Genomic DNA, 20,445 nt, shown 5'->3' with positions numbered 1-20,445 from the left:
TTGTACTCTGGTTGTGTGCCCTGCCGATACCATCGGACGCTCTGTAATTCATAGAAGGTGATACCCTATTTTTAAGTCCCACAGACCAATGACAAGCCTCCCACCAGTCCAGCTGGACAGGGTTCCTCCCTTTGTGCTCCTGCTCACAGGAATTAAAGGATGAACTTTGGAATCCAACAAACAAGGCTCCAAGCCCCACCACTACTACTTATTAACTGGGCAACTTAATCTTCCAGAGCCTCAGTTTCCTCTTCTATAAAATGGGAGTTTTGTAAGGATGATAGGAGATAATGCCTGTTTCTGACCATGCCTGGTAGATACATAGGAGGGAGGCCAATAAATGGTGATTATTGTTATTATTATTATCTCCATCGTTAAAGTTATCTAGTTGCATGAGAACTGTCTATTTTGGGATCTGGTCCCCTTACAAGCCTGTGAATTTCTTAGGGACACACACTGTATCTTACGCATATTTTTATTCCCACTGTGATAGCACAGTAATAGCAGGTACCCAACACAGGCTAGAAGGTTGGGAAGAAGAGAGGGGAAAAAAGGAAAGAATGTGAGATAAAGACTTTGGTGGGGGGTGACTTCTAAACGATCACGTGGATTGTGGCTTTTATTTTCTTGCCCTCCATTGCAAGCTCACACTCATCAAAGAGGATGTGAAATAAAATGCATATTTTATGGCAGGACAAGAAAAATTTAAACATAAAAAAAATCTTCTCTGCCCTTTGGCCTCCTCTCTCCCCTCCACTGCGCACTGCGTACCTGCATTATGCATCGACCAAACCTCCCCCATCAGCAGAAATACCTGCTCAACCATAAAGAGCAATATTCTCCCAGCATCAACAAGACAACTCCTTAAAAGATAACATTCCTTCCTGATGTCGTAAGGGGCCACGATGAGCCATGACCCACTACTTGCCAGATTGTGTAAACTGTCAATAATACATCATTTAATACACAGCCCTCTGTCTCAAAACATGTAACTGCGTTTTGACCTCGAACAGGCAGAACAGCTCTCAGAACCTTCTGAGAGGCTGTCCCCGAGTTATAGCCCTCAATTCGGCTCGAACAAAATTTTCCATTTCTGTCTTAGATCGATGGATTAAGTTTTTTGTCGCAAAGGTAATTCTCCTCCAGCTTGAGGTGGAGGGGAGCAGTAAGCCTACAGAACTCTGCTCAATGTTACGTGGCAGCCTGGATGGGAGGGGAGTCGGGGGGAGAATAGATACACGTATATGTATGGCTGAGTAGCTTTGCTGTGCACCTGAAACTATCACAACATTGTTAATGGGCTATACGCCAATATAAAATAAAAAGTTAAAAAAAAAATGAACGAGTCTGCTCTACTCTTACCCCAAAGCTATCACCTGGGCAGGCAGCTCTAGGTTCTAAGGAAAAACTCCTAGAACAAAGCCTTTGGAATTCCATGAATCCTGGAGCTTTGTCTCAGAAGACTCGGGGGCTGTTTAAGGAGAAAGACTTCCTAAGAGTCAACACGGAGCTCATGAAGGATTTGAAGCATAAGAAACCAACCTTGGAGCTTCCCTGGTGGTGCAGTGGTTGAGAGTACGCCTGCCGATGCAGGGGACGCGGGTTTGTGCCCCGGTCCGGGAAGATCCCACGTGAGCCATGGCCGCTGAGCCTGCGTGTCCGGAGCCTGTGCTCCGCAACAGGAGAGGCCACAATAGTGACAGGCTCGCGTACGGCAAAAAAAATGGAGCAGGTGGTGCTGAAATTATCCAGCTGATTCTATTTGTCTTTGCTGCCCAGAGCTGCCTCCTCTTCCCTTTCTTACTACACAAATGCAAAGGCCATGATCGCTTCTCTGAGAAGAAAAACACAGCTTTTGATCTGAGTTTCCACCAGACTCGGCAAATTCACAGGACAGGAGAGTAAACGTTGGCCAAGAGTTCAAAGAGCTCAAGGAGCTGGATCTTAACCTGCAGTTTGTCTAAGCCGCACCTTGAGGTGCTCAGCAAACTTGAGCAACAGTTGGAAGGGCTGGGGGCGGGCTTCTGGACCCCTGAGTGTTCCTGGACACGGCCTCCAGGCTGGAGAGCGGTGCGGAAGACGGGGTGGGGTGGGAGGAGGGACGGGAAGGAGGGGCTCCCAGGGCCCACCCCTGATCAAAGAGTTGCTCTATGTTATGTTTTATTCATTGGCTTGAATTCAGCTAACGTTTAAAGCTATCATCCATGTGAAAACCATCCAACGAGACCATCCTTTTTCTGATGAGGAAACTGAGGGCCATAGATAGGAAGGGACTTGGCCAGTCCGTTTCCTCACCAAGAGGGAGCAGACAGGCTGGCGGGACGGCCCCCCCCCCCTCCCACCATGGCTTCTCCTTAAGACCCAGCTTGATGCCCATCCGGACCAGCCCCAGTTGCTGGATTCCCCCAACCGCTTCCTGGGAGCCTTTTAGTGGCCAGATGACTAATTTGAATATCGAACATTTCCCTGCCAAGAGACTTTGTTCTAAGAACAAAACCATCCGCCAACAGCTACCACAGACCAATAAAGGTACCGATTTTTCCACAAAGACTGTAACAACCTTTGAAATGAAAATCCTTGCTCTACTAGGACTGCAATTAAGTAAGCATCTTTCCCCTGAGGTCCCTCCTTCCATCAAGACCTTGAGCTTATCCTGGTTTGCTCCTCCCCTCTCTGCTTCGATGCACAGAGCACACAAAGAAAGTCCAAACTCCCTCCAAAGTGTGGCTTAAGAGGAGGTGTGTGGGCTTTGAAGTCAAACAAGGCGAGGTCAACATCCTGACCCAGTCACGTACCTGATCTCAGGCGAGTGAGTGAGGCTCCCAGAACCTCGGCCCGCTCAGCTGAAAAGATGGGAAAGAACGCCACATACTGTTGCGAACAGAACCACCTGGCCCAACAGGAACTCAAAAAGCAGTAGTTGCAACCCAAGTGTCCATCAAGGGGAGAATGGATGAACTAAAAACTCACACAATGGGATATTATTCAGCCTTAAAAAAAAAAAAAAAAAGGAAATTGATACACGCCCCAACATGGATGGATCTGAGGACGTCCTGCTGACTGAAATAAGCTAGACACAAAAGAAAAAAATACTATATGATTCCACTTATATGAGGTACCTGCAGTAGTCAGATTCACAGAGACAGAAAGTAGGTGAGTGGGTGCCAGGGGCTGAGGGAGGGGAGGATGGGGCGTTAGTGTTTAATGAATAGAGTTTCAGCTCTGCAGGATGAAAAGAGTTCTAGAGATGGACGGGGTGATGGCTGTACAGCAGTGTGAATGTACTTAATGCCACTGAACTGTACACTTAAAACTGGTTAAGATGGTACGTTTTGTGTGATGTGTATTTTACTGTAACTTAAAAAATAATAAAGAAAAATAATTTTTAATGAGCTGAATTCTGTTGATACCTACCCTAAATGTAGTTTGATCAAAGGTAATACATAGTGAAACCACTACTTCCCTTTTTCTATCTCCTATAACTAATACAGCCTAAAAGAAATAAAAAGCAGTAATTCTCAAAGTATATTGTCTGGAGACCTTTGGGGGGCCCTGAGGCCCTTTCAGGGAATCCATGACGAAAAACTTTTGTAACAATACTAACATGTTCTATATCCTCTTTATTCTCATAAGCGTACAGTGGAGTTTTCCAGAGGCTCCAATAACATGTGACATCCCAACAGACTGAACGCAGAAGCAGGTAGGAGAATCCATCTGTCTCTATTAAGCCAGACATAAAAGAGGTTCGAAAACTGTAAAACAATGCTATACTTCTCACTACATTTTTTTATATCAACATGGGCACATTATCCTTTTTTAACGAATCGACAGTTTTAAATTTCAATATCTCGTATGGTAAATTCCAGTAGATATAACCCACGTGAACTAAAGCTCTTTGAGGTCTCTAATAATTTGTAAGAGTGCAGAGGGGGCCTGGGATCAGAAAATCGCAGAATCACTGTTAAAAGGGAACCTGAGCGAGATAGTCAATGCCCTGCGCGATCCCCTCCAGCCACTCTTGAGTGGAGCCAGCTGCCCAGAGGTCTCTAATTCACCGAGAAGGACGGCTGCCCGCCCATCACTACGTGGGAGGTGGCTGGATCACCCCCCTCCTCGGGGCTATGGTCGTTGTTCTCGAGGTGTGGCTCCAGGACCTCACCAAAGAAATGTGAATCCTTTGGCCCCATCAAAAACCTACTGACTCTGAACTCTGGAGGGGGTGTCCAGGGATCTATGTCATAATTAGCCTTCCAGGTGATTCTGAAGCACACTGACATTTGAGGTTCATCGGACTACACGGTCACAGAAATTGACTGAGAATCACAGAAGACAGCTGTCAGAGCTGGGAGGTTATGCGCACGGGGGTCACCTGGGGGACCTGGTTAAAAACGCATATTCTCATTGCGCAGATCACAAAGGGGGCCGGTGAGTTCGCATTTCTAGCAAACTCCCAGGTGACACTGATGCTGCTGCCCGCCCCCTCCCCGACTCCGCACCTCACCTGAAAGCCCAGGGCCATCCAGTTCAGCAGCTCTTAGCCTTTACCGAACTGCTAAGTTCTGATGAAAGTTAGGGACTCTTCCTGGAAAACTGCGTGCGCCTATTAAACTCTGGGGGCAGTTTCCAGATGTTCCAGACCTTCTGAAGTTCACCTAAAGGATCACTGACTCTTTGGTTACCCTCTCTTTCTCATCTCATGACATTTATCCCTGAGTTAAGGGGTTTCATAAGCATCTTCAGTCACTCGTCCCCTCAGGCTGGCAGCCCCTTCTCTCTCAGATCCCCCCACCCAAATCCTACTCACCTCCCTGGGTCCAGTTCAAATGCTCCTTCCTTTGCTGAAAGGTAACTGTGTTTTCTTGTGGGCTCCCAGAGTAAGCTGGACCTCCATTACAGTCCTTTCTGCTGCCTTATTCCCTGGGTGTCTCTTACGTGCCTGTCTCCCCAAGAGTTGTTTAAGCCCTCAAAAGTTGTCACTCACCTCTAGATGTCCCCCGAAACTGGCACACAATAGATGGTGCAGAGCTACCTGCTGGATGAACCAGTTCTTTACAATTGACACTGGTCGAAACATTTCTGACATTTCAACAGATTTGTCAGGCTCCAGCCCTCCTCCCAGTTGTGGGCCACCTGTGTTTTGCAGCAGTTAGGAGTCTTCTTACGAATGTCCAATTCAAAAAGATAAGAAAGAAAATGGAAAAAAGAGGTGGAAGAGAAAGAAACGGGCACACAACCCCACGCCCTCCCTCTCCCTCTGCTGCATGTGTGGTACCACAGCAGTGGGAGCCAGAGTGTCAAGGGCCCGTCGTAACCTATCCACAGGGCCTGGGGGCTGGGCCAGGGGAGGAGGCAGACAGGTGAGAGCAACTCTGACGCATGGGGCACTCGAGGTGATGGCACAGCTGGGTGGGGTCGCGTCCTCTGGGCACACAGAGGGCAGTGGGAGGGGGTTGGGTTTTGGGGGCTGGGGACCAAGCAGAGCCAGAGTTTGAGAAAGGGTCAGCTAAGAGGTGACAGGGACCCAAACACCTGCTTCACAGTTTTATTTGGGGCTGTTTCCTTCCCAATCCCTAAAGGGTGAGGCAGCTGCCACTCAAGAACCTAGAACCAGCACTTCATTTCTCTCCCACCACCAGATGCTTCTCACCAGTCTGAGATGCACCTGAGTGATTCAAACACCTGGGAAAGGGTGACAGGCAGTGCATCGCACCTTGGTCTGGGATGCTGACTTCTAGTCCAGCCGAAAGAATTAGATGGGGGCCCCCTACGATAAGCGTCAAACCTACAACAACTCTTTACTAATTCCGACATCGACTACAAACTTGGGGCTGCTTTCCGGGCCTTGCACAAGGACACGTCCTCCTTCCTGTCCCATGAGCCCGGGTCTCATTCCAAATAAGTCAGTTTCTCACAGTCCCCACCCTTCATCCTCATGGTCCCCATCTGTTCCAAGCTGAACTGTGTCTCTCCCAAATTCCTATGAAGTCCTAACTCCTAGTACCTCAGAACGTGACTGTATTTGGAGGTAAGGTCTTTAAAGAGGTAATTAAAGTAAAATGAGGTAATCAGGGTGGGCCTGATCCAACGTGACTGGTGTCCTGATAAGAAGAGGAAATCTGGACAGGGACACACACATACAGAGGAAATGCCATGGTGAAGACACAGCAAGAAGAGGGCCACGTACAAAGCAAGGAGAACTGCTTTAGAAGAAACCAACTGTGTAGACACCTCGATCTCGGATTTCTGGCCCCTAGAACAGTGAGATAATACATTTTGCTGTTTAAGCCCCCCAGGCTGTGGCACTGGGTTATGGCAGCCCTAGCTGACTAATGTACCATCTAAATCATCTTTATCTCTCAAGATCAAGGTTACTTCAAACTAATTCAAGACACTGTGGTTCAATTCAAGCCAGAGGAAGCTCTTTAGCTGTCCACACTCTGGGCTGTGGCAGTGGGGCTCTGGCCTCAGTGGAGGGTGTGATACCCAAGCATCTTGTCATGATGTTGCCGGAGGCGCCTGGTGTCTTACTGAATGAGTCAGATTATTGCTTGAATCAAGAAGTTCCTCTTCCAAGGCACCATCTTACTAATTAAAATCATTCTTGGAGAAGAGTTACTCGCCAAATCAAAACTGGGATGGCTGTGACCCTCGCTGGCAATGGTACCTCCTATGAGCAGCAGACGGGCTAGGGCTGGATGAGGGATGAGATGAGATGCTCTCGTGCTCTTTGTCAATTAATCTGATCTATTCTTCTCTCTTTGGAGTGTTAGGAAACATCTTTTATCCTCTTTGGAATTGCCCAGACATAGCTGGGCATCGGGGTCCAGGGCCCATGAACAGAGGAGCAGGTACCCTCCACAGATGAGGGCAGCTATGGGGGGTGCAGCCAGGCCAGATGCTGCTGTTTCAGTGAATCCAGTGAAAGGAGGCAGCCACACCCATCACACATCATCCAAACCCCAGTGGGCATCTTTGAAAGGCATCTTGAGCTGTGGCACATGGGTGACACCTAGAAACCTTGCACACCTCTCAAAGGATGCTTGGGGCCTGATGCAGGGCTTTTAGGCTCTGCCACTCTCTGTAATCACAGATGTCACTCCTTAGCAGAGATATCAAATCCCTGGCAGGAGGCCAGGAGCTGTCACCACCAAGAGGTGGGTTTCACCAGCCTCTCAGCCAGAGAATTGAGAGGAAGCGGCTCCAAAATAGAGTTCAGCCCCCATTTCCCAATTTCAGAGAAGCAGGGGAGCCCCACGCGCCAGCCCCACCCCCCAATCCCCTTATCACCCCAAATACACACACAGAGAAATGCATCGTCAGCCGGGAAGGACCAGCCCCGCTCTGGCGCCAGCTTCACCTGAACCCATCGGTGAACTCACTTCTCATTAAAGCCACAGAAGATTCAAGGGGACAGAGATAAGTCCGATCAATGGGAAGAAGGAACGAGGAAGGCAAAAGAAGAACAAAACCTTGCTGGGATCATTGCTCACAGGGCCCCAGACTTACTGGTTCCTGGAAGTAGAGCTGGTAATCAAAGGCAGGATTGGCTTTGATTCTCTCCATTGGGGACACTTTGGGATTTGCTGGTATGAAGGGAGTATTCAAGCTGGCCACTGCCCTGTGGAAAGAAGAGGTGTCAAGACACAGACCCCATAAGAAGACAGTCTGTAAGGACCAGAAAGGACCTCATGTGTCAGAACCCAAGCTCAGAGTGGGAGAGTGCTACACACAAGATCTCACACCAGCAGTGCAGGGAGAACGGGACCTGAAACCATACTTCTTGACTCTCCAGCCCAGTGTGTGTGTTTTGTTTTGTTTTGTTTTGCCACTAAACTGCAGTATTTCTCACCTACTTGCCTTCAACAAAGACACACGCACGTTACGTGCAGTATATCCACCTTGATTACAATACGTGAACAGTACAATCTTTCTCTGGTTTGTAAAAACACAGTCATTTCTTCCTTCCTTCACTCACTGTTTCCTCTGTGTTGAGTGTAATTCCACGCCACATACTAGGGGAGAGAAAATATAAAACCAGTACTCCAAGAGCTTATAGTCTAATAAGGAAGGCTAGTCAAAAACACCCATGACTATATTATGAGATAGACTGCAAAATGAGGCATAGGAATTCCTACAAAATACCACAGGAATTCAAGGAGATAAAGGATTTCTAGGTTTGGGCATCATGGAAGACCTTATGGAAGAGATAGCATTTGAACTTGACTTTTACAGGTGGGGGAGAGGTGGGGAGGGGAACCAATACCTGCAAGGGAAACATCATGAGGTCGCCTGAGCCAGTTCTAGAATGAGGCAAAGCCTGGGGTTGAGTTTGATGGAGCGAGGAGTCTACAGGGCCAGAAGCCAAGTGGTTAATGGGGCATCTTGGGAAATGAAGCCAGAAAGGCTCGTGGGACCGGGAACATGAAGGGCCCTGAGTCTGGACTTGAAGCTGCAGAAAACCAAGAAAGCCATGAGGGCTTCTGGGAAGAGGTGAGAGTGGATGGAAGCTGCAGTCAGGAAGTGATGTATCAAGCAGCGATCCATCACGTGGATGCACAGAGGGGGAGAAGCCAGCAGACGACTAGTCATCCTGAGGGGAAGAGGATGGCAGCAAAAGGAATAGAAGAGAGGGTGAATTGGAGAGACCACACAAAGGCAGAACTGATAGAAGTTAGCCAGGACTACATTGAGCCTGGCTGGTCGGCAAAGAATTCCGTATCCCATGCTTACCCTGTGGAAACTTGTTCCCAGAAAAGAAACAGATATATAAAATAGGAGCAATGGGATAATTAGGGCAAATAAAACAATCAGTGGAAGGACTGGTAAGGCTTAACCAGCACCAACCAATAGAAATATAATGCAAAATAAATATATATATATATATAAAATGCAAGCCATATATATAATTAAAAATTTTCCAGTAGCCAAATTAAAACCAGTAAAAAGGAACATTTGAGATTAATTTTAAATATTATTTAATATTAATTTTAAATTTAATGTTAATTTAATATTTAATCCAATATATCTAAAGTATTAATAATTTCAACATGTAATCAATATTAAGAATTCCTAATAAGATATTTTACATTCTTTCTTTCATACTAAGTCTTTGGAATCTGGAAGGTATTTTCTACTTACAGTAATCTCAATTCAAACTGGCCACATTTCAAAAGTTCAACAGCCACAATTAGACAGTGCAGGTTAGGGTATAAAATAAGTTATACTGATGTCTGTAAGTTCCTAATGCTACCACAGGGAACCTATTTTAAGCATTACTTAAATCACAAGTCAAGAAATTCTAGCTTTTACTAAATATTCTGAACAGAATGGGGTTTTCTTTTTAATCGCTTTGACCTATCATTTATCCCATATATAAAAAAATCATCACTAAACGAGATGATAATATATAAATGCTGCTGCCAACTGCATTAAGATGAAGAAAAAGCTGAACCACAGCCTCCTTCTGGCAGCAGCGTCTCCAGGTGATTGTTAAAGAAAGGATATAAAACAAACAAGAGAATAGACCCTGATTTTAAATAGGTTCCCAAAGCTTATTTCAGTAGAAAGGCAAAACCAAGGATTCAAAGAAATATTCCACATTAAATGTGGGCTTTTTTTTTTTCTTTCATTCATTGTCTGGCTAGAAAGGCAGAGATTTGTGCTGTTAGCAATATCCTTAAATAAAACATGCTCCCAGACCCAGAGATGCGGGGGGACAGCCCTGCGAGAGGGTCTCAGCTCCCTCCCGCCCTCCCAGAAAGAAGGTAACAGGGCTGCTTTGATGACAGCAGACGTAGAATGAGCAACTACTCCAGAATCAACAGCAGGCAGGGTGGAAACAGCATAGGAGAAGAGGAACGGGAAACCAGAGCACGCCCGCATCTCGGATCTGATGTTACTCTGCACAAAACCTCATTTGGCTCACGTTAAATCTTTTAAAATTCTCACAGGAGAACTAGATTAAGTTTAATAAAACAACAACAAGTGGAGACCATATGTTGTTGCTCTATTTCTTTTTGTTCCCTTCAAGGAGCATCTAACGCAGCCTGCAGGGTAACTTTTTGGTGAACTTGATTCTTAAGAGCTTTCTTATCTCACTTTTGAATGACAAGAGAGGACAGAGAGAGAAGCTAAAGAGATCAAAACAGCGTGCAAAAACTTTAAAAATACTTTAGGAAATGTGTGATTCTTTCTGGTCTTTGAGATCATCCAACCATTTGAGCTGGGCTTGAGCTGAACAAAGTTTCTCCAGCGTTTCCATTCCTATAAACTCAGCAAAATAAAAAGTAACTGGATTAGTTAGGGAAACACAGATGGCTGCTAAGGATGTTGTTTTAATTAATTTGCTAAGATCCGAGGCTGAAATGGGAGGTCAGACAGGCTTTAACTGCAGTTACCAGCTCAAATGGGGTGTGGCCACAAGGACCACCTGACTCTCCAGGTTCAAAACCCATCACTTGAAAGCTCCCACTTGTGCCTGAAATGTCATTCTGAGAATGATTATGAGTGATGTGATGGCGATCATGACATATCATTCCAACCTGACATCTGTTTTACTGTATTTTGCAGGTTGAAGAGTCGGGTAGGAGTGACCATTACCACTTTGTGGTTGAAGATACCAGGGCCTAACGGGTGAAGTGATTTGTCACGTAGCCAGTTCAGGGTAAAAGTGAAAGCCACATTTTCTGACTCTGACCAGGGCTAAAGTGTCTCCTGGCACTCAGTTCTATGACTCTGACATCCCCTGCTGCCTCACTTCCTCCCCTCAAAGCCCACCCTCATTCTCCTGCATTCCCACTGGCTACACAGGCCCTGAATTATTCGTTGCATTACTGGTGATTGGGACAGGCCTTGTGCCCAAGACGTTAGCTCATTAACCCCTCCCTACTTATACACCAATGAGCTAAGGAGCTACGGTGTCCCCTTCCCAGGTAATAACCTATTGTTTTCAAGAAGTTTTCTGGAATTCAAGACCTGAGGAAGGAGTCTAGGGAATTCAAGTCCAGTCTGACCCAAATTCTTGATGCCCGAGGCCTAATTACCTCACTCTCTTGGGGTAGAAAAGAGCCATATTCCACACCAGCATGCCACCCCAGTCGTGGCCAATGAACACAGCTTGAGCGATGCCCTAGGAGGACAAAGAAGGGGGCTGAGTGTGAGTAGCTTTCCAGGACAGGAGAGGGGATGCTGAGAGCCGGAGGCCTGGGGGCTCCCCTTAGGCCTAACCGCAGCAGCTACGCCCAACACCCGCCCTCTTGAAGCCTCTGGTCCCATGTACAGGCCCCGCCGACCCTGCACACAAATGGCTGGCCTCTTAAATCTTCTCAGAAGACTGAGGCCATTGGCCATGAATTCCCTCTCTACCTTCCCACAAATCAAACTTTGTTTCACCTCCTTTCCTCCCTTCTGTCTTCACGTTAGAATGACACCGCCCCTGCCCTCCGTGCTCATCTTTCACTGAGTGGTTATTATTCTGTTCCCCATTCTTTCGGATCTTTTCTACACGCCTCAGAAGCATCCTTTACCTCCCAGTTTCTCCCTGCGCCTTCCTCTCCTCTGCTGCTGTAACCACGAGCGACCACAGCTCCCTTCGTGCAGGATCTTCTGTGTCACAGGCCCTTTATCTGGAATCCTCCCAGTAACCTTCGAACTCACATTTTACCAATGAAAAGATGGCTCACAGGGGGCGGGTGACTTGGCCAGGCTGCACGGATGGTAAATGGGGGAACCGCCATTCAGACCCAGGTCTCCTAACCTAAACTAGGGCTCCCTCCTTTATGCCACCCGCTGGGCGCTTTAGGGCCTCTGATCCGCCCCGGCCCCACCACCAGCTGGAAAGGAGCTGGAAAGGCAGTTCCTTGCCTCAGCTCTCTGCCACACTCCGTCTGCTGTGTTCTCCCGCTTTTCACAATGGTTTATATCAGGTGCCTCCCTAACGACCTTCCTAAGTCCCTCCAGTGGCTTCTTCCCTGCTACGCCCAAGTCCACTGAAACTTCTCTCTTTAAGGCTACTAATCACTAATAATTTTGTTCCCCTCTTGGTTCTCATTCTTCCGATTGTTCTGCAGTGTGAGTGAAAAAAATGCTGCCTGGCGTATCAGTAAACAAAGGATGTTGCAGCCACCAAGTCACTGCAGTCACCCCGCTGGTGAACCCTCAGGGAACTCAGGATGGAGACAAACAGGCTGCCCACTGCCAAGCCCTCAGTCATGCAGCCGCCCTCAATGGGGCACCCGGAGGGGATTCAGGATGGAGAAAAGCAGGATACCGGCCCCAGCTAGCAGAGGTGCATGTCGAAGGAATGATTTCTATGAGCCCAGACTCTTGCACCTTCCAATACAGAGAAAAATGCTAAATTCCTTAACTTGAGATACGTGGTTTTCTTTAATTAAGAGTAATCTTTTGATGTTCCGACTACCTAGACTTTGTTGCAGAAACTACTATATATCCTGCCTCCTCTCTTACCTCTCTGGAAGCAGTCTCAGAGCTATCTGAGATGCTGTATCGGGCTTACGTCCTCAGTTTGTCCACCAAATAAAACACACTTCTCAACCTTTAGGTTGTGCTTTTTTTTTTAGTCAACAGCAGCATGAGGCATTTCCTTTGAAACATTCTTCCCTGGGCTTCTGTGAAACTCTGCCTTCCAGACTCTTCTTACTTCCCTGAGTCTACGACTCCCTCTCTACCTCTCACTTGGGACTATTCCATGGCTCAGCCTTCAGGCCTGTCGTTGGGGAGCTCATCTCCTCCAAAGGCTTCAGGCACCACCTCCAGGTGGCAAATGACCACCTCATCTGGTCACCCAGGTCATCCAGGTTGGCCCAGTCTCCTTCCCACATATCCTAGTCATGACTGGGCCGGGGACGGACACCTGACCCAGCTGGCCAGCAACCACAGAGACTCCCTCTCAACCATCAGAATAAGAGACGTTCCCAGCCAGTTGGAAATCTTCTAGAAAAAGTCAGGAGTGGGGCGGCCACACTGGGCCTTAGCTATCCCCATCACACTCAAAAGTTCCAAAGCCAGTTCCACAGGACTGAGAATCTGCAGAGGATGGGACATGACATTGTTACCGCACGTCCTACACCAGGCCCTGCTGTAGATCTGGAACTCCTTCGTCATCTCAGCCCCCCTGTACCGTCACTGTCCTGGCTGGGCCCTCTGCCCCCTCAGCCATGCTGCGGTGTCTCCCTTCTGCCACGTGACCTGACTGAAGGTGGCAGAGGATGTACCTGAGTCTCAGAAGAGTGTGTGTGCTCTGCGGCAGTGTATTCTCAGATGACCCCTGTTGATCGTTTTCATTGAGTTTGACATTCCAAACCATGTTAAACGAAGACATTCGATTTTAAATATGTCAAAAGGGATGGAAGTTTTAAGAAGCTGGGAAGTATTAGCCTATCGGATGTTTCCCAACCTTCTTCAGCTGGCACTAAGGCTCTTCATCTGGCTTAAAGCCAACAGAGACATTCTATCCCCTGGAAGATGCTTTTCGTGAAACAAGAACCAAACCAATCTCACCTCTATATTCTCCAAACCTGTCTTTATAATCCCTTCCGACCCACCACCCCACCTTCCCCCTCCCATACCACTCCCTTCAGGGCTCTAACAGCTGACACCTTCAAAGGTCACAGCTTTTCTTTAATTGCCCACTTCCAAACAGAATTCTCCAAAGAGATGAGTTCAAAATACTTACCAACTTATCCAGGAAGGCGACCATGTCCTAAGAAAGAAAACACACACACAAAATCAGAACTGTATCCATCACCTCAGCGGCTTCGAGGTTAGAATTACTGTGCTTGCCTTGGTTACAGTCTGAATTGTGTCCCCCACCTTCCCCACCCCACTCCCCCGCGAAATTCATATGCTGAAGCCCAAACCCTAACCCCTGGTACTTCAGAATGTGACTCTATTTGGAGATAGGATCTTAAGTAAAGATGTGATTAAGTTAAATGGGGTCATTAGGGCGGGTCCTGATCCAATACAAGACAGAAGATTTGGACACAGACACATACAGAGGAAAGACAAGAACAACAAGAGAAGCCACCACAATGAGAAGCCTGTGCACCGCAACGAAGAGTAGCCCCTGCTCGCCACAACTAGAGGAAGCTGGCACGCAGCAACAAAGACCCAACTCAGCCAAAAATAAATAAATAAACTAATTAATTAATTAAAAAAAAAAAGGCAACAACAGATATGTCCAGAGGGCCAGACTGCACGCCCCTCCTGGCAGCAGTGGCATGAGAGCAGAGTACGAAGTGCAGTGGCTGGAGTCATGGCAGGACAGGAATTTAGAAAGTTTCTTCCCTTCTTTGGCCAAGTATTAGTTGAAAGAAGTGCAGCCAAACCTGTATCCAAAGGAAGCATTATGCTTCCAGAAAATACTCAAGGAAAAGTATTGCAAGCAACAGTAGTTGCTGTTGAATCAGGCTCTAAAGGAAAGGTTGGAGAGATTCAACTAGTTAGCATGAAAGTTGGAGATGAAGTTCTTTTCCCAGAATATGGATGAACCAAATTAGTTCTAGATGACAAGGATTACTTCTTATTTAGAGACGGTGACATTCTTGGAAAATACATAGACTGAAATAAGTCACTACTGAAATGGCATCACTGAGGCTGCCCATTCCACTGAAGTTCTGAAATCTTTTCATCATGTAAATAATTTCCATGTTTCTCTTTTATAATAAACTAAGGGGGAAAAAAAAGCAAGCACAGATGACAGGTTCCATTGGTGAAATTACACACATATTTTTTTAGAAGGAGGCTCACAGTATTGGTGTAATTCACTTCAATCATTTATTTTCATCTTCCTCCCCAAAGAGAGGGGAACAATTATTGAATGGTGTCAGGAGGTCTTTTGAACCCTCTGTTATATGGACTGAATGTTTGTGTCCCCTCAAAATTCCTATGTTGAAGCCCTAATTCCCAGTGTGACTGTATTTGAAGACAGGGTCTTTACAGAAGTAATTACAGTTAAATGAGGTCATGAGGGTGTGGCCCTGACCTGATAAGATTAGCGTTCTTATAAGAAGAGTCCCAGAGAGCCGGCTCTCTCTCCCTGCCATGTGAAGACAGTGAGAAGGTGGTCACCCGCAGGCCAGGAGAGGGTGCTCACCAGAACCTGACCCTGCTGGCACCCAGATCTCGGAACTGTGAGAAACACATTTCTGTTGTTTAAACCACCTGGTCTGTGGTGTCTTGTTATGTCAGCCCAAGCCGACTAATGTACACACTAATGGGGAATTTAGCTGAGGGTTTCCCAGAAATCCTATAATGTGCAAAGTGAGGTTCCCCATGAGGAACCAACAGACTGTCTGACGTAAGAGGGTCTCTAAGGGATGAAGGGTGCAGAATTGTGGTCCAGCTACAGTGGTTGAGGTGAGCTGGGACCCCCATCAGTGAGAGAAGCGATTAAGGAGGAATGGGGGAAATTAAATAGGTGCAGGGACGTCTTTACCTTCTCCTTCTAGGACCCCCAGCTGATGTTGTCCAAACCACTCCCTCAGCACTACAGTTTGATTCATAGCATCTCTCTGCTTTCTTCTTTCTTTATTATTCCTTTAACTTTGGGGTTCTCAGACTGGCTCCTCAGACTTGTCCGAGCACAGACAAGCTCCCCTTATGAGACATCAAGCCTGCATGGGGGCCTGATGGGGTGCTCCAGGCAGAAATGTGACCCTCCTAGATGAAGGCTTTCTGTAATTTTAGCATAATCACTGGCATCGCCAGTTTTCTGGCCAAGCGGGAGGCTGTTTCTTCCTCTCGGTCCCTCCAGCCTTTGCTTTTGCTCCAGGGCTGATGGAGGTTTGGGTGACAGTCTCTCCTCACCTCAGCCTTGGCCTTCCCCTGCAAGCTCTAAGATGAGGGTCCCTCTCCCCGATGGTGCGTATGCCTATCTTAGAACAGGAATGCCTCTGCAGTCCCCAGTCCACACACTAACTCCCTAGGTCTGGCCAACAATGTGTTTACCACAATAAAGTGATTTTTTTAAATTCTCAGAAGGGAAAGGTGATATGCTAAGAGCAGGAGCATGGGAGCTACTACAGGGTTTAAACCTGGCTCTACAAGCTGTTGACCTCAGGCAATTACTTAACCTCCCCGTGACTCAGTTTCCTCTTCCATCAAATACTTAGAAAAGTACTTGATATACAGTCAACAATGGCTATTATTTCAAAATACTTCGACTTTCAGAAAGAATTTGTACCCAAATGTTGTGAAATGCTGCTTTCCTAGGATTTAAATGAACACCCACATTTCTGTCTTATATCAATGAAAACACAAGGATGGAGAAGAAGTTACAGATGTTACCCAAAAATCCTTCTTACGTTGCATAACACTTCCATGGAATACTCTTCTATTTCTGCAATTAAAAATAAAAGAAATACACTTAATTTGCATGTTTAAAAATTACCAGAAAACTAAAAGAGCCCCTTTGGCAAAAAAAAAATATCTTATTAAATTCTTAGGTTGATATAGTCTGCTTGTTTATTTTTGTTGTTGTTGCCTGTGCTTTTGGTGTCATATCCATGAAACCATTGCTAATACCAACATCATGAAGCTTTTCCACTATGTTTTCATTTAGGAATTTTAGTGTCAGGTCTTCAGTTTAAGCCTGTAATCCACTTTGAGTTGTTTTTTGTGGATGGTGTAAGGTAAGGGTACAATTTCATTATCTTGCATATGGATATTCAGTTTTTACAACACTATTTGTTGAACAGACTGTCCTTTCCCCATTGAGTGGCCTTGGCACCCTTCTTGAAGGTTATCTGACCAGATACACAAGGGTTCATTTCTGGACTCTCTATTCCATTGGCGTGTATGTCTGTCTTTATACCAATACCATACTGTATTGATTACTGTAGCCTTGTAATGTATTTTGAAATCAAGAAGTATGAGTCCTCCAGCTTTGTTCTTTCTTAAGATTGATTTGACTATTTGTAGTCTTTTGTGGATCCATATGAATTGTAGAATTGTTTTTTCTATTTTTGTAAAAAATGTCATTGGGATTTTGATAGGGATTGCATGGACTCTGTAAATTGCTTTGGGCAGTATGGACATTTTACCAATAATAGCAATTCCAGAAAAGAAAAAGAAAGAAAAACAGAGAAAACAGGAGAAAAAAATTTTCAAAGAAATAATTCAAGAAAATTTCCAAGAACTGAAAGTTAAATGTACCCAGAAAAGTAGATGAAAAAAGACCCATATCATAGCACAATATCATAACATTTTAGAACACAACAGATAAAGATCCTAAAAGTCTCAAGGGTAAGGAAAAAAGGTACCATGGCACTGGAATGCTATATAGCAACGAGGGAAGCTAGAAAATACTAGGACAAAGCCTTCATAATTTTAAGGGAAAATAATTTGTTACTTAAAATCTACTGCCAAATGAACTGAAATTTATATACAAATGATCTGAAATGTACATATATGCATTCCAAATCATTGCACTTGGCTTTAGAATTAATGTTATGTATAATCTTTGACAACAGTTAACATGTAAATTATGTTTTTATTTAAAAAAAAGAGTCATAATTAGGGTATGACCATAAGTCCCAGTTTGTCCAGGACAGTTTTAGTTTATGTGTTATTATTAATAGTTTCTCTTTTAATAGTGTTGTAGTTTGAATGATAAATTATATTACTAAGTAATGCCCAGGGGATTCAGGGAAGATTGCAGTATAGATAAATAAAAATAAACATTTAAATAATGAAATTTAAAAAAAAAAACCTTAGATGTCTTTCCTGAATATTTGGACTGAAGTCCTTCCTTTTGTCTAAAATGCTTCTGCATTGTTCAAGAGGCAGTGAGGAGCAGCTGAGTCGACACCATGACATTTAGGGAACAACCATGGAAGCACATCTCTGTCATGACAGGCTGAGTGGCCTGGTGGTGGCCTCCTGAGTGACTGAGAGCCCCAGCCCACGTCAGCGGGCTTCAAACCCAACACAACAGGCCTGACGTGCATGCAGCCGAAGCAGCTCAGAAAAGGGGTGGTGAGCTGCTGCTTGGCTTGCTAAGCTGCTAAGAGCATCATTGACCACAGAAGGACCAGCGACTCTGCTGCACACCTGGCTGCTTCCCATCCCTGCCTCCACCCAGGGTTCTTAAAGGTTTGGGGCTGAGGATCCCTCTGAAATGGATAAAAACAATGGACTCCCCCCTCCCCAAGGAAAATGCTCATAGACCCACACATGTTCTCAAGGGTTCACAGGTCCCTGACACCCATCCTTGGACAGACTCCCACTGGGATCCACAGACGCTGGGTTAAGAATCTGGCCTATGAATTACCATATGATCTAGCGGTTCCACTTCTGGGTATATACCCCAAAGAACTGACAGGAGGGACTCAAAGAGATATTTGTACACCCATGTTCATAGCAGCAGTATTCACAGTAGCAACCCAAGTATCTATCGATGGATGAATGGATAAACAAACCGCGGTCTATACATACAACGGAATATTATTCATCCTTAAAAAGGAAGGAAATTGTGACATATGCTGTAACATGGATGAACCTTGAAGACATTTTGCTAAGTGAAGTCAGTCAGTCACAAAAGGATAAATACTGTATGATCCACTTAGATGAGGTACCTAGACTAGTCAAATTTATAGAGTGAGAGAGCAGAAGGGTGCTTGCTGGGGGCTGAGGGGAGGGAGAATGGGGAGTTATTGTTTAATGGGTACAGAGTTTCAGTTCTCCAAGATAAAAATAGTTCTGGAGCGGGATGGTACCTCCTACATCCTATATCCTCAATGACTAGCAGGAGACCCCCTTGGGGCACAGGCCGTTGGGTTTCTTGAATTCATTCAGAGTATGAGGAGGAGAGACCTCTGGGGCCCAAAGTGCACAGACACAGACACTGCAGGAGCTGGGAAGGGAAGGGGAAGTCAGACCCCTAGAAGGGCTGCCTGCTCTGACCTGGGACCAGGGGAAGACAGTGCAGTTGGAGAACTCAGACAGTCAGAAGGCATGACCAACACCGACATCTGTAAAACAGCTAACCCACCAGAAGGAGCAGATGACTCTCCGTAGCCTTTCATGTCCACCGCTAGTACCCGGAAGCCCGCCTGGGCCAGAGCAGGGATCTGGAAAAGAAACAATTCAGACCCTCTCCAGTGTGGGCTCATCAGTGTTTTGCTGACGTCACCTCTTTGCTTCCTTCTATCTCCCTGTTATTGTAAATGGTTCAATTTAAAGTGCCACGTGGCACTACCTGGTGTCCTCACCATGGGGCTGGAATGAGCCCACCCGGCTGCCATGGATGGTCGTAGGGTTTGTGCCCTGCACCTAATGCCACACCTGACAGAGCACCTTTCCTAGCAAAGACCTTGCAGATTTCTATATTCATTACAGAGATGTCCCAGCAGGTGGCATAAAGCATCTTGAGGAAGTATGTTTTTTTTAATCTGCAAAGGTGGCATATAGGCTAGCACAGATCTGAGCTCTGGAGCAATCTCCGGCCCCAACATTTCAGAGATATCGTGGTATACTTGGGAGATGATGCTCCACAGTAAGGTGTCAGCTTCTTAATGATATTCCAGGCTGGCTCACACCATCTAGACACTTCTCTCCCCTCACCCTGACTGGGGCGTACTTCCCCCAGTTTCCCTTACCTGGTACCTCCAAGAGAACCAGCTCTCCGGAAATCCGTGGCAGAGGCATACGGCAGGGCCAGAGCCCAGCTCCACAAAATGCAGACACATCCCAGGCTGTAGAAGAGAGAGGTGAGCGGGGAGTGACCTCAGTGCAGGCCGGGGGTAACCAGGCACCTCTTCCGCAGATCGCCCCGGGCCATTTCAATACGTTGCCAGATCGTGCCTGACCCAGCTTTCTCAGCTAAAAACCCACCAATGTTAGAAGAAAATGTCTGAGAAGAGATACGTGATCAAACTGTGCCATAAAAACAGGCAGTTTCACTGGAACAAGAGCCTGAAAAGAAGATCATAATGTTGGAAAACAAAACAACTTGGCCTTCCTCCCTAAGAGGCCCTCATCCTGTCAGAGTTTCTGCTGTCATTTGACATGTTTTCCACATTTTAAACTGGGGGCTGATTTTGTACGGGCATGGTATTCACATGAAGGTGCAGAATACCATGATTATTTCATTAAAAGCTGTTTAGCTCTTGAATATGAACATTTTTTCCAGCTTTGCTATACTTCCGGTCCTTTGTGGGCTACGTGGGTATGGCCAAGACTGCCGGGGCCCAACATCCACCTCCTTCTCTTCTCCTTGCCTCCTGCTGGCATTTTCCAGGCCTCCCCCAACCTTCCTGCAGTGGCCGCGTGACTGGCCAGTGGCATATGAGCAGAAGAAATGTGTGCCCCATCTGGGCCGTAAACCTCCCACGCACCTGGTTCTCCCTCTTTTCCTATCCGCACCTGAATGGACTGGGCCTTGAGGACGGAAGAACCTGCAGAAAGAAGGAGCCTGGGTGCTTGAAT

The 20,445-nt window shown here is 46.2% G+C and overlaps 1 protein-coding gene and 1 pseudogene across 3 annotated transcripts in view; one reads left to right on the top strand and one right to left on the bottom strand.

The window, feature by feature from the left end:
* The window catches only part of EPHX2 (epoxide hydrolase 2), a 58,716-nt gene that overhangs the window by 12,164 nt on the left and 26,107 nt on the right, over positions 1-20,445 (bottom strand). For both annotated transcript variants that reach the window (XM_082656150.1, XM_082656149.1), the window contains exons 7-12: positions 19,617-19,712; positions 19,010-19,088; positions 16,323-16,357; positions 13,694-13,720; positions 11,043-11,128; positions 7,507-7,618 (exon numbers count right to left, since the gene is read on the bottom strand). In XM_082656150.1, the coding sequence (XP_082512276.1) occupies positions 7,507-7,618; positions 11,043-11,128; positions 13,694-13,720; positions 16,323-16,357; positions 19,010-19,088; positions 19,617-19,712 (435 nt within the window). The remainder of the gene's footprint in view (positions 1-7,506; positions 7,619-11,042; positions 11,129-13,693; positions 13,721-16,322; positions 16,358-19,009; positions 19,089-19,616; positions 19,713-20,445) is intronic.
* On the top strand, positions 14,273-14,581 carry LOC309823663 (10 kDa heat shock protein, mitochondrial-like; annotated as a pseudogene). The gene has a single exon. The product of its transcript is annotated as a 10 kDa heat shock protein, mitochondrial-like (transcript).

This window comes from Grampus griseus (assembly GCF_964374135.1).
Source record: "Grampus griseus genome assembly, chromosome: 6".
Lineage (NCBI taxonomy): Eukaryota > Metazoa > Chordata > Mammalia > Artiodactyla > Delphinidae > Grampus > Grampus griseus.
This window is presented reverse-complemented; position numbering and strand designations above follow the sequence as displayed.